The sequence below is a fragment of the Oratosquilla oratoria genome, chromosome 12, assembly GCF_046742065.1.
Source record: "Oratosquilla oratoria isolate Oo_2021 chromosome 12, ASM4674206v1, whole genome shotgun sequence".
Lineage (NCBI taxonomy): Eukaryota > Metazoa > Arthropoda > Malacostraca > Stomatopoda > Squillidae > Oratosquilla > Oratosquilla oratoria.
In genome coordinates, this window is record NC_134788.1 from 37,255,417 (window position 1) to 37,269,816 (window position 14,400).

Here is a 14,400-nt window from a genome sequence, read left to right on the forward strand (position 1 = left end):
CGCGGCTCAGCGTAGTTGGCAAGAGAGGTCGCTAGCCGCTCGAGAACCATTTGCTGGCTCCTGATTGGCTAGCTCATATTCACCTCTTGCCAACTATGGGAAGTGTGTGACCGCCTGTGGCTGCGTCACTACACATGCAAGAGGACACCTTCCAACATTTTGTTAATTTCATAATGATTATTGATATGCGCTAAGGATGATGTGATTTATGGATATCACAATTCTAAATCAGAAATCAGTATATTAAAAGAAAATTCATAAATATTTCAGTGATTCATGATTATATACAAAAAGGGGTTGCAGTCTGATAGCAGTTACTCAGTAGTGAAGGCGACTGTCATATCTTTTCACGCAGCTCCCGACCCCACCCGCGAAGAATATTAGAGTTAGACGAAAGCCTTTATTGGCTTCACTGTTGTAACTAACATGGAACTTTGCAAATCACATGGTAGAGCGGTCAGTCCCCGTTCCCTCGCTTGCATCCTATATAACGTCAGATTCACAAGACTCTGGTTGCTGAGTGAAAGTAGTAGAACGGACGGCAGGAAAGAGACTACTGCGGTATGACCAACCCCTCCCTCCTTCACTACCTCCTAGAGCAGTGGTTCCCAACCTATTCTCTGTCATTTCCCCCTGTACCCAATTCAACCATCCAGATTTACCCCTACATGTGTATGAGAGAAAGAACAGTTAAAACACACTGAGACTATTTACTAGTTTATTTTTCAAATGCACTAACACACCTAACATTAAATTGTATTGAATAAGAACGCTAACACTAACACAGCATTTGCGCATTTGCAGGTATCCAGCTACCAGTCAAGATACTTCCACCCACCATTACCACTTACCAGTGTTACCAATTTCCGGACTTTTCTATTTCCGGACCTGTCTCGGTCTCTATTTGTACGGAAATTCGAGGTTTGAGTGTATTTTCTAAGTATCTTCTGATAATTTCCAGAATTTTAATTACAGACTAGAATTTCCCCCCTGAAACATCCAAATTTCCCCCCTGGTTGAGAACCACTGTCCTAGAGTGTAATAACACTATCGCCCTGAGAGGAGGAAAAACAATCGTCGACACGGCTCCCCGAAGACCGGAGGAGACTGCAAGAGGCCATTACTATGAGTACTGCCCTGCTGTCTAAATGATAATCTTGACCCGTTTCAATATATATTAGATCACGTCACCCTCTTCGTTTTTCCAGTGCAAGTCAAGGTGCATACACATCTCTACGTAACAGATTGTTATCCAGTTCTTCAATCAGCAGTGTTAAGTATATTGATATAGGCTAGGAACAATATCCAACAAATCCTACATTAGCAATCAAACTCCACATATCTTCACATCATTATCATAACCGATGTTCTTAAACAGCTTAAATATGCCTGTAAGCAAGACATCTATTTCACACATGCCCAATCCTGGTAAAAACAAAAGAGCACCAGTACCGCTATCATCTCACCACTACTTCCTACATTGAGCAGAACTTTTAAGTACCCCACAGCTTGTGAACGGTCAGATCGTAAGGAGGTGGATTTCTGGATTATGAAACCAAAGCAGATTAGTTACCCCTTGATAGAGCTTATGATTACAAATATTTTCGTTAAGTAGAGGTAAACCATGTCAAAACATATCTAAAAGTGCCTTTGTACATTTGCAAGAATGTTTGAAATAGTTAAGACTTTTGTTTCACGAAAATTGTAAGCAAAGAAGGAAACCACACAGGTAAGGGAAAGATTATTGTAGGCGTTTGCCAGACAGAGCCTACATGATTAGTTTGATGCCTGGAAGTTGCAGGCCATTATGGCTGTAGCTGTCTAGGTGTTGGATACTTTAGAATGCTGTAGGTTAGTAATGAGATCAAATTAGGTCTTGTTCTGTTGAAAGAAAGCCAGCGTTTCAAAAATTGTAGAGGGGGCTGTCAAATAACAATAGCCCCTTAAGAACTAGGAAGTAGTTAACAGTATATGCTGATGTTTTAGAACAATTCCAAGTACTGAATAAGATTTTTGACCTAGGTGTAGAATTAGGTATATGTGAAGATGCATGCTAGTCTGTTCCAATCACCGCTGATGTTACTGTTGATTTGTGGTACTCCTTATATCTGGGGTTGAAAATACTCAGAATGATAAAGCTAGTTGCAATACAGGTAAGAATTGCAGCCTTGAGATTTAACATAGTGTAACCAAACCTAATTGTTGGTAACTAAAGATGCTTGTCTTAGTGTTTTGAAAATCGTTGCTGATATTACTATGAATTTACTGTATCTAAACATGGGCTGGTAGATGATATAGGGAAGGGTTGAAGACTAGCAAACATATTTGTGAATACTTAGAATTATGTAGAATCATAACTATACATTATTGTAAAAGAATATGTATGGAAGAGAAAGAAAATTATCTTGTATTAAATTATCTCATATCGAATACAAGAAACAAATCAAACAAATGCCATTGAAAATTCTATTTGCCATAAGGGAGAGAGGGACTGGGGAGGTTAGATATGGTCAGAATAGGAGAGTACTATGCTTGATTTATCGTTTATTTGAACAGTGTTGTAATTTCTTTCATTAATCACTGGCTTTGCATGCTTCTCTAAATCGCAATACTTATTTTCCAATGCAGTCCCCAGATGGGGGTGGGGGGTTTAGTACAAACAAGTGATTTCCAATTGAAATGGAACACCCAATTTGATCAAATCAACAGGAAAACTGTTGGAAAATAATGTATGGATCATGTCAAGAACATTGACCCCAATGATCCTCATCTAAAGAATGGCTATCCCAACATAACCTAACCCAACCCACAGTATTCCCTAATTCAGATAATGTCAAGATTAGCGAACCCAACATATCTATATCAAAAACAGCAAACCTGATTATACTAATGTAAAGAATAACGAACCCAATAATCTTTTAAAGAATAGTGAACCCTTCTGTGATTGTGTTCTCTAATCTTAGGTATGGTCAGAACTGGAGAAAAATGCTTGTTTTATTGTTTATTTGAACAATGTTGTCCTTGTTTCTCTCATTAATCACTGTCTTTGCACTCCTCCTTAATTCTAAATACTTATTTCCCAATGCAGTCCCCAGACATGACTGGTATGGGGGTTGGGGTTGGTACAAACAAGTGTTTTCTGATTGAAACAGAACACCCGATTTAATGAAATCAACAGGAAAACTGTTGTAAAAAAAAAAATCAAGTCTAATAGCTTGTTGGGTGTTTTGTGGATATTGGGATTTACATCCTTAAGTGTAGCGTGACTTTGGATAATGTAATACATTATTTTTTCACCTAATTTACCTCAAGTTCATTGCGTGAAGCTCTTGTAAACCAGTAAGGTGATATTTTCTAAAGTCAGGCATTATGTACAAAATGCCACAAGACAAAGGTAATCCCCGTATAAAAACACAATTGCATATTTTGCACTTCTATTTTATTTCCTAACGCAGAAATGGAAAACTGCATATAAAATTAAAATAGATTAAGTTGATGACGTTAAATTGTTGATGTTCCAAATTGATCAGATGTTGAAACTGATACCTGCAAAGAATTCCTCATTTGATCTTGGGAGACTTTTTTGAAAATTCTTTTATGCCCATCTCTGACGTTTCTATGTAGGTTGGCAGGTTGCATCCTGTGCAATTATTGGCCACATTATTGTCTTCCCTTATTAGGGAATTAATTAGTGTCCATACAGAGGAGGTATTATTTTCCAACAAAAATAATAATAATAACAATAATAAAATAATAATAAAATGAAGAATAGAATAGTAGTTGTTCCACTTTTCATACTGTGCATGATGGCTTTATATTACTTTGGTCATACTCTGATTTAAGACTTCAATTCTAATCAGACAATTCTAATGGTTAAAAAAATTTTGATATATTCTTGTTATCATACTATATATCCATTTGATTTTTGTATGGTTTTAATGTCCCCGTCTGGGGTATTGGCTGCTTGTTATTGTGGCAAAGTAGCATGCAGTTGATACTTTAGGGTCTATATGGGGCGCCCCTACGGACCAGAGCCACACATCATTTTGTCTATGATAGAGCAAAACTCTTCATAGAGAAATGATGACACTTTTATACTACGACTGTCCCTCCGTTATGCTGTCCCCCAACCCCTTGCTGCTGTCCTGTACCAATTCTCTGAGTATTTATTTTCTGCTGTGGGGGAAAAGAATACTGCCACCAAGTATTTTCACTTGGATCGTAAGAGGCGAGAAGGAAGGGATGGGGAGTGGGACTAGGCATCCTTCTCTTTGTAGCCCCACAGGGGACATTCCTGAACAAAGAAGCAAAGGCATAAGAGGGTCTGGGAGTTTTCGGACCAGCACCCTAAGGTTTGGGTCTTTTAATGCGCGTGGATGTGGTACAGATGAGAGTAAAAGGGGAGAGATAGGTAGTATGTTTGTGAGAAGAAAGATGGATGTGTTGGCTTTGAGTGAAACTAAAGTGAAAGGGAAGGGTGAGTGTAAGTTTGGGAGTGTAAGTGGAAGGTTATCAGGAGTGAAGAGAGGGCGAGGGAGGGAAGGGGTGGCTATTCTAGTAAGTGAAGAGATAGGTAAACGTGTAGTGGAGTGGAAGGAGGTTTCTTCAAGGATAATGTGGATGAAGGTGAAACTGGGAAAGGAGATGTGGGTCTTTGTAAGTGCATATGGACCTGGCAATGAGAAGAGTGTAGAAGAAAGGGAGGCCTTTTGGATAGATTTAAATGAGTGCATAGAGGACTTAGGGAGAAATGTCAATGTAGTAGTACTGGGAGACCATAATGCTAGGGTAGGAAATGGTCCAATTGATGGAGTGGTTAGGAAATGTGGAGTTCCAGGAAAGAATTGTAGTGGAGAGTTGATGGTGGAAATGTGTCTAGAAAGAGAGTTGATGATAGCAAATACAGTGTTTCAGAAGAAAGTCAAGCATAAGTACACATGGGAGAGGGTGAATGGAGAATGGTTGTATATGGATGATGTTGTGATGCATGAGGTGGAATGGGCGAAGGGATGGGGGGTGAGGTAGTATGTGTGAACAAAATTTGACACAGCCCGAAGGGATTTCTCCCCGTCTTCTCCTTTTATGCATGGGGGGATGGAGAGGGGGGGGTCGCCAATTTAATGAAGCGGCCTTGCTGTGGATGTGCTGTCTTGCGACACTGCTTGTGACTCAGGGCAGTGGACAAGGTGCAGGGATGACCCGTCATCCAGGAGGTGCTAAGATAAGAGGGAGGGTGGAGGAGTGTGGAGTGTATTTAGGGATGGAATGGGTGTGAATGAATTTATGCTTTTTTCTTTTTGGCTACCTCCCTTGAAAGGGGAAAAAAGCCTGGTTATAACATTTACTACAGATCCTGTATCAATAAATATTTGAATAGGTCTTTTGAATAAATCTACTCACAATGATGGGTCCTGCAGAAGTCCTTCCAATTGTTATAGTAAATGAGAAAAAAAAAATCTCCTGTGTTGTTCTCTTTTTCATCCCTTTTCAGTACCCTATAATGTCTGTCCCTCTAAGGTTAGCTTTGTAGTGTTGTTTTATTTTGTGTCTTCTTGGGTTTTTACTCCTATTTCTGGGTGTTCCTCTTCAATCCTGTGTTCTGTGTCCTACTCAATTGTGATACAAACAGAAAGTTGGGTTTCTACAATGATATTCATCATGACTCATATTTTCAGTTCCTGCAAATAATCTCATAATAACACCCATGCTGTCCCAGTTTCCTACAATTATGGCACTCAGTCTAGCATTCCTTGAGGTGCTTCTAACTCTATTTTAAAATCCTCTGTTTCTGTAATCACTCCTAATTTTCCTAGTTTCTTTGTTGTTGCATTATTGTCATGATATATAGAATATTTGCTTTACTATCTTGATAACCTTGTAAAAGATAATCTCCCCTATGTCTCCCCTACCCTTCTCAGGATCTACATTTTCTTTCATCATTTCTACCTTTTTCCTTTCATCAATTATGTTTTTTGTCACTATGAGTATATCAATTATATTAATGAATCAATTTACCCCTATTGTATTGACTGCGAGGTAATAACCTCTTGACGGGGAAATTCCGTGGTCATTCTAACTATTATAATTACAAGTATAATACATGCGAGTTTCTACCTTCTCTGTTGATGATGTCGATTTGAATAGACTCCTTCTCTTCAACTCAACACATATGGGCGCGCACGTCAGCAACTCATCCTTTTCCTTGTAGTCGTCCCTATCCTTCACTAGATCGTTCTCGTACCAGCATGGGGATTTGCGTCCTTTCCTTCGCTGCCGCCACTGTCACCACTGTTGCCACCCTTGTGGCCCTTCTTAACATAGGAGAAAGCTTGGCGGGACGTTTTGTCTTCCTTTTTGTTTGCCATTAGCCCAAAAAGCCATCTGCAAAACTCTCCCTATGTGGAGTATGCAAGACTTTGACAGCAAAGCAAGTAGTGTGCCTCTACGTTAAAGGTTGCTTTAATTGGCCTAGTTCTTCATTAGTTCCGAACGCCGCTGCCAAATTCGTAGATATAAATAAGGTGACGTATCAAACGTGTTCAGTGTTTACATTCTCTCGTGCCAGACATGCAATTACTATAGACATAAACCGTTACTCGATAAGATAATTTTAAAAGTTTGTTTTAGTACTGTTTGATTGAGGGACAGGGTTGAGTCTACCCTAACCTCACCCCCCACCCTCCATGTAGGTGAAAGTCCCACTACGAAGTGCATCGTAAGCAATTAATAGTTACTCCTTTGGGTAGGAGAGAAGTATAGAATTTCAACCCACAATTAGACTAACAAAGCAAACACCGCTATAATGACCAGTTGACCATTTTGATAATCGATTTTACTATGTGTTTTTAGGCAACAGTCCTACTATTACATATCTCAAAAAGTTAATCTCAATTTTTTCAGAAAGGTAACTATCAACAAAGAAAACCCGATGTGGCATCTATAGCTCAGATATATCACAAGGCATCTTAAACATCAAGTGATGACCCACACAGGAGAGAAATCCGTTCTAATGTGACCTATATTATGCAAAAGGTTGTCACATATATCACATGATGACCCACATAGTAGAGAAGCCTTTCCAGTGTGACTTGTGTGATTCTGCTTTCTCATAAAGCGTAATATCAAACATCACATGATGACCCACACAGGAGAGAAGCCATTCCATTGTGGCATGTGTGATTCTGCTTTCTCCCAAAGAGTTTACCTCAAACGTCACATGATGACCCACACAGGAGAGAAGCCGTTTCATTGTGGCATGTGTGATTCTTCTTTCTCAAGAAAGAGTCATCTCAAATGTCACATGAGGACCCACACAGGAGAGAAGCCATTCCAGTGTGACACGTGTGATTCCGCTTTCTCACAAAAGCGTAATCTCAAACGTCACATGATGACCCACACAGGAGAGAAGCCATTCCAGTGTGACATGTGTGATTCTACTTTCTCCCAAAAGAGTCATCACAAACATCACATGATGACCCACACAGGAGAGAAGCCATTCCAGTGTGACAAATGTGATTCCGCTTTCTCACATAATGGTCACCTCAAACGTCACATGATGACCCACACAGGAGAGAAGCCTTTCCAGTGTGACCTGTGTGATTCTGCTTTCTCCCAAAAGCGTGATCTCAAAAGTCACATGATGACCCACACAGGAGAGAACCCGTTCCAGTGTGACATGTGTGATTCTGCTTTCTTAGAAAAGTGGAGTCTCAAACGTCACATGATGACCCACACAGGAGAGAAGCCGTTCCAGTGTGACATGTGTGATTCTGCTTTCTCACAAAAGCGTAATCTCAAACATCATATGATGACCCACACAGGAGAGAAGCCATTTCAGTGTGGCATGTGCGATTCTAGTTTCCCCCAAAAGTACGATCTCAATCGTCACATAATGACCCACACAGGAGAGAAGCCATTCCAGTGTGACCTGTGCGATTCTGCTTTTTCCCAAAAGGGTGATCTCAATCGTCACATGATTACCCACACAGGAGAGAAGCCTTTCCAGTGTGACTTGTGTGATTCCGCTTTCTCATATAAGGGTGCTATCAAACTTCACATGATGACCCACACAGGAGAGAAGCCATTTCAGTGTGACTTGTGTGATTCTGCTTTCTCACACAAGGGTAATCTCAGACGTCACGTGATGACCCACACGGGAGAGAAGCCATTCTAATGTGACATGTGTGATTCCACTTTTATTTAGAAGGGTGATCTCAAATATCACATGACCCACACAGGAGAGAAGCCATTCCAGTGTGACATGTGTGATTCAGCTTCCTCACAAAAGGGTGTTCTCAAACATCACATGACCACCCACGCTGAAGAGAAGCCATTCCAGAAGAATGAAAATGTAGGAATCCCCCGAGAGGACATATACAAAGTCTTTGCGAATTGTGCTTGCCAATTACAGCGAGTATAAAGGCCGAGCTGGAGTTGCGTGACCCCCCCCCCTCTTTGGGAGCGAGCGTAGCGGCGGGTAGGGCGAGGCATGACTGACGTGAGCTCTATTTGCAATAGCTTCACAGACTTGTACATCGGTTATCATGCTTTCGCGGCTAGTGATCAATAGATCGAGTAAGTTTCCATGTCTCGTGGCTTCTTTTACATGTTGAACTACAACCCTTCTCCATTCACCCCTATCTTTTGTCTTCTCCCGCCCTTCCTCCACAGATATTCCTCTCTTTTGTAATTTCCCTTACACCCCATCCATCAATTTCATCCTAGGATCACTTAGCCCGTCCGCGGGGTGCTCCGCAACGGTCCGCGGCCGGGAATGGCGGGGCCGGGGTACGCCGGCCGAAAAAATTGGGCACCCCACCCCGACCACCGTGGACAGACAAACAGCAGTTGGCCGACATCACTTACCTCGTCCGAGCCGAGTGCTCCGCAAAGGTCAGCGTCCGGGACGGGCCGGGACGAAAGTAGTGGGCACCCCACCCCGGGCCACCGTGGACAGACAACAGAAGTCGGCCTACATCACTTGGCCCGTACGAAGGGGTGCTCCGCCACAGTCCGCGGCCGTGGTACGTCGGCCGAAAGAAGTGGGCACCCCATCCCCGGCCACCGAGGACAGACAACAGCAGTCGGACGACATCACTTAGCCCGTCCACGGGGAGCTTCGCCATGGTCCGCGGCCGGGACGGGACGGGACGGTCCGAGGCACGTCGGCCGAAAGAAGTTGGCACCCTACCCTCAGCCACCGTGGACAGACAACAGAAGTCGGCCGGCCGGGCCGGGGCACGTCGGCCGAAAGAAGTGGGCACTCCACCCCCGGCCACCGTGGACAGACAACAGCAGTCGGCCGACATCACTTAACCCGTCCGCGGGGTGCTCCGCCACGGTTTGCGGCCGGGGACGGGCCAGGCCGGGCCGCGCCGGGCTGGGCCGGGCCGGGCCGGGGCACGTCGGCCGAAAGAAGTGAGCACCCCACCCCCGGCCACCGTGGACAGACAACAGCAGTCGGTCGAAATCACTTAGCCCATCCACGGTGTGATCTGCCACGGTTCGCGGCCGGGGCATGTCGGCCGCAAGAAGTGGGCACCCCACCCCCGGTGTAAGAGGCCGGTAGATAGAGGTGGATAATTTGAGTAGATCGAGGGGTAGGAGGACAGGAAGGAAACATTTATATTCTTTTTAGTAGGATGTTATGATACAATGGCCGACAGGAAAGGCTTAGTTATCCACGCTCTTACTCGCGCCTTGTATATATAACAAAATGCTGAGTTGCAGGTTGAAGGAGAGTGTCGCCTGATGTTTTACAATATTGTTGTTAAACGGAGGTGACTGTTGTAATATCGCTTAGGAAGCAAAAAATGTAAGCGTTCAAGCCATTTCCGTTGCGACATAATGCTTACGTGGTGGTATCGTTTGAAACAGTATAACAGCCTGTCTGATTGGAGAAAAAGGTGGAGGAGGAGAAAATTATTGGTGCAGAGAGGAAATGTCACGCCCTTAAAGTGTGGCACTTGTTTGAGAAGTAAAAGACTATTGGATGAATGAAAGAGTGATGTCAGAACGAATGTGGCTTGACGTAATGTAGAAGGTTATAGTGGGACTCTCGGGGTGTATATCACAAAACCAAGAAGCATCTTTAAAATACACCCTCATTTTATTCACCCCTCAAGCTTAAAGAAGGAAAAAAGGCATGGGGCCTTAAGAACCAATTGGAAGAACAATTCTAGAGAATTACGGAAACGGGGACAGCTTAGACGGGGGTGACAGTGGTGGCAGCGGTGGGATGAACTGAGTGTTAAACACACCTACGAAGAGATTATAAGACTGGTGCAAATCAGACTGGGGAGTCAAGTGGTGCAAGATAAGTCTACGGGAGTACATCAACCAAGCGTGTGTTGGTTTCAAGGACGAGGTCTGACGGGACGATCGACTGCGAGAGGAATGAAGATCACCTTGAAGATCTTCAAAGCAGTGACCGACGAAGCTGACGAACGACGAGGTGAGACGTCGAAGTGACGTACGTAAGCGAGGCAGTCAACTGAAGGTATGACTACTAATTCAAATGTGTTGAGGCATGAGGTTTATACCTCAAATATTAATATTCCCAAATTTACTGGGGAAGCAAATACATTAGGGGTAAACAAGTTCCTTAATTTGATAGAAAATGAAAATAGAAATTTTAAAAGAGAATATAGACCCTGTGAATGGGAGGGATAGGTTTATCATTAATTTCCGGTAAATGGAAGATATCAACCAATATGAAGCTTACAAGAAATCATTTATTAAACATTTTATGTCCAAATGTGACCAGGATCCTATCAGGTCTTTGGTAAAAATGATCAAAGAAGTTAGAACAAGTGAAACAGACACAGAATACTTAGCTAGATTAGATAGATGGTCAAAAGACATGAATTCTATCTTGAAAGATTCAGACTGGATAGAAAGATCTAGTGACAAAATAAAAATTTCTCAGGTAATTAAACTGATCACATTTGGATTGTTAGCCAAAAATTTTGATGATTTAACGGCAGAAAAGCTCTATAAAGATCTTAAGTCAAATATAAGTTTAGGAGAAGTCGATGATCTCCTTCAAGGTTACAGTGAGACCACAATAATAAACCCATATGGAATGACAGTGGGCTAACATAGGAACTCCAGAGAGTTTAAGAAAACAGAAGTAGGACATAGACGGAATGTTAGAAGTCCATCCAGGGATGCTAGAACCCTATGTTTTAATTGTAATACCTGGGGACACGAAGCACATGACTGTTTTTATGGAATTATTTGTAGAAATTGTAAATATGAAGGTCATAATGAGTATATGTGTAGAAACCCACTATTCTGTATGTATCATAATAGAATAGGCCATAGAACTCATGAATATAGCAATTTTCGTGTATACCCAGAGTAAAGAGGAAAACCCCCAGACACAGAATAAATCAATATTTTAGAACTCCCCACATATATACCGATAGACGGTATTGTGTTAAATATGGGAATAAAAGGTGAAAGAAACTGACAAACTGATAATTACTATTGGAAGAACTTCAATAGGACCTCTCATTGCCGGTAGAGTGTTCAATAAGCCTATTCAAATATTTATTGAAATAGGATCTGTAGTTGATGTAATTACAAGTAAAGTTTTAAACCACTTGAAACCAGAAGTGAAAATATTGGAACCAATCCGTTACTCATTGGAAGGAGTAACTGGAAATCAGTTAAAAACATTTGGTAAGGTTGAGCTAGAAGTTATCTATACAAATGAACATTTGCACATTCCAGTGATAGTTGTAGAAGAATCTGTTTTTCCAGGAGACTTATTGATAGGATTTGCAACTATGAGAAAAGAAAGCATGGTAATATGTTCTGCTGACTTAGGGATTTTAGTGAAGTCACAGTTAATCCCATTTTTAAATCAACCAGACTTAAGACCAGTGACAGGAATCAATGAATACCTAGATAACATTTCTATTTTAGATAACGAGGCCAAGCGGTCCAGACCAACAGAAAGTAAAGCAACTTGTGAACCTAACTCAGATGTTCAGGAAATCCTAAAAATTACTAAATTATCAACTACTAAAGCTTTGCAAATTGTAGATGGTGGTGTAATAAAGTCGACGTTATTGCACCCCAGAGCAAATAACAAGTTAGAAGTGTATTTGAAAGGAGTCAGTGTAGACTCTGAAATAGTTACGGTCCCAGAATCAATTAGATTAAAAGGTTTGAAGTGGGACAAAGGGATTTATAAGTCAAATAACAACAGAGTAGAAGTATTAGTAATTAACACTGTGAATAAAGATATAGTTTTAAGGAAAGGTGCACAAATAGGATGTTTTCAGGTGTGTACAAAACCCATTAAGATTTTAAATGAGAATAGTGAGGAGATAGAATTACTAATTTTATCAATCTGTTCAGTTCAAGAAGAAATTTATTAAGAAAGAAATACAAACATCTATTAGAGCCTACAAATTGCCCTGAGTTGCTTGAAAGTTTAGTTGCTTTGCTTGTGAAGCACAATAAAGCAATTGCTTTGCCGGGAGACGCCTTAGGCAAAACAACTATTCTAAAACATCATATTTAATTAAAACCAGGAACACAGCCTATCTACATACCAGCCTTTAGAGCTCCTCACTCTAAATTAGCGGTAGTAGATAAACTGGTCACTAAAATGTTATCGCAGGATATTATTGAACATAGTAAAAGTGAGTGGAACTTTCCTTTGATTTTGGTACCAAAATGAGATGGTACTATGCGCCCAGTTATTGATTATAGGGAATTGAATAAGCACACCATTCGTGACAGAATACCATTACCTGTAATCGGTGACATTTTAAGAAGTTTGGGAACTGAGAATAGGTATTTTAGCACAATATATATCAAATCAGCTTTTCGGCAAATAGAGTTGCATGAAGACTCAAGAGAGTTCACAGCATTTTCTACTCCAACGGGACATTATGAGTTCAAGCGAATGCCATTTGGGTTATGTAATAGTCCATTAACTTACATGAGATTAATGAATACAATTCTAGATGGATTGTTAGGAAACACTGCCAGTGTATTTCTAGATAACATTTTAATAGTTTTTTCAGACAGCAGTTGAGCACTTTAAGAAATTAGATTTGATATTCTCAAGACTAGGAGAAGCTGGGTTAAAAGTAAAACTTGAAAAATGTAAGTTCTTGCAAGACAGTGTCATTTACTTAGGACATAAGATAGATAGACATGGACTTAGTACAGTGAATTCAAAAGTTGCGGCAGTGAAGAATTTTCCAGTTCCAACCAATGTAGACAAGGTTAGGAGCTTTTTGGGATTGACAGGATATTATAGAAAATTCATTCAACAATATGCTGACATTGCTAATCCATTATATTCTTTGTTGAGGAAGGATTCAAAGTTCATATGGGGACCTACACAACAGCAAGCTTTTGACAAGTTGAAAGATAAACTCACGAGTTCACCCATTCTAATATTTCCGGACTATGAAAAAGAATTCATTCTTTACACTGATGCATCTGACATAGGATTAGGAGGCATATTGATACAAGAGAAAAATGGAACTTGGAAACCAATAGCTTACACTTCAAGACTTTGTAGTAATGCAGAGAGAAACTACCCTATAACAGAAAGAGAAACTTTAGCAGTAATATATTCTTTAGAAAGTTTTAGGGATATGATACTAGGATATCCAATCAGAGTTTGGACTGATCATATAGCTATTCAGAACTTATTTAAGCATAAGAATCTTAGGGGCAGACTTGCTAGATGGTTTGCGATACTTCAGTGCTATGAAGTTCAATTTGAATATATTCCGGGTAGAAAGAATGTTGCGGCAGATGCACTTTCTAGAAATATTAGTCAACCAATGACTGGGTTGATTAATTTTGTTTGCAGTATAGAGGAGTTAGTAACTTTAGATGAGGAAATGCTAGTAAGAGAACAGACATGCGATTCATTAGTCAAATATTTGATGAACCCAAGATGAAATCCTCCAAAACTACCAAAGATAGAGGAATTTCATTTGACTAATGGACTTTTGTATTTGTTGCCATTGATTATTTTTCAAGATTTTGTATTTTACAACCCATTCCAAATAAGAAAGCTGAAACTATTGCTTAGTAATATATGATCAGATAATCTGTAATTTCACTACACCTAAGATCTTAGTTTCGGGTAATGGAACTGAATTTTATAAGAAAATCTTGGGAAAATTATGTAGTTTATTTAAGATCAAGAAAGTCAATATCTTAGTGAATCATCCACAAAGTAATGGAGTTGTAGAAAGGTTAGGTAAGAAAATTATTACATGTCTTAGAAGTATAAGTCCTCATAGTATAACCTGGGATACCTGGATTCCTTGTGTTAAATGTACTCTGAACAACCAAATTGATATAGCAATAGGGGATACACCTCATTTTATAATTTTTGGGGAAGACAAAACTTTTCCA

The 14,400-nt window shown here is 40.6% G+C and overlaps 1 protein-coding gene across 1 annotated transcript; it reads left to right on the forward strand.

The window, feature by feature from the left end:
- The first annotated feature begins 1,508 nt into the window (after window positions 1-1,508).
- On the forward strand, window positions 1,509-10,215 carry LOC143031434 (uncharacterized). Its single transcript, XM_076195237.1, has 2 exons — window positions 1,509-1,729; window positions 6,901-10,215. Exon 2 carries the CDS (start codon window positions 7,133-7,135, stop codon window positions 8,171-8,173), a length of 1,041 nt encoding a protein of 346 aa, XP_076051352.1. The 5' UTR covers window positions 1,509-1,729; window positions 6,901-7,132; the 3' UTR covers window positions 8,174-10,215.
- Window positions 10,216-14,400: the final 4,185 nt, after the last annotated feature.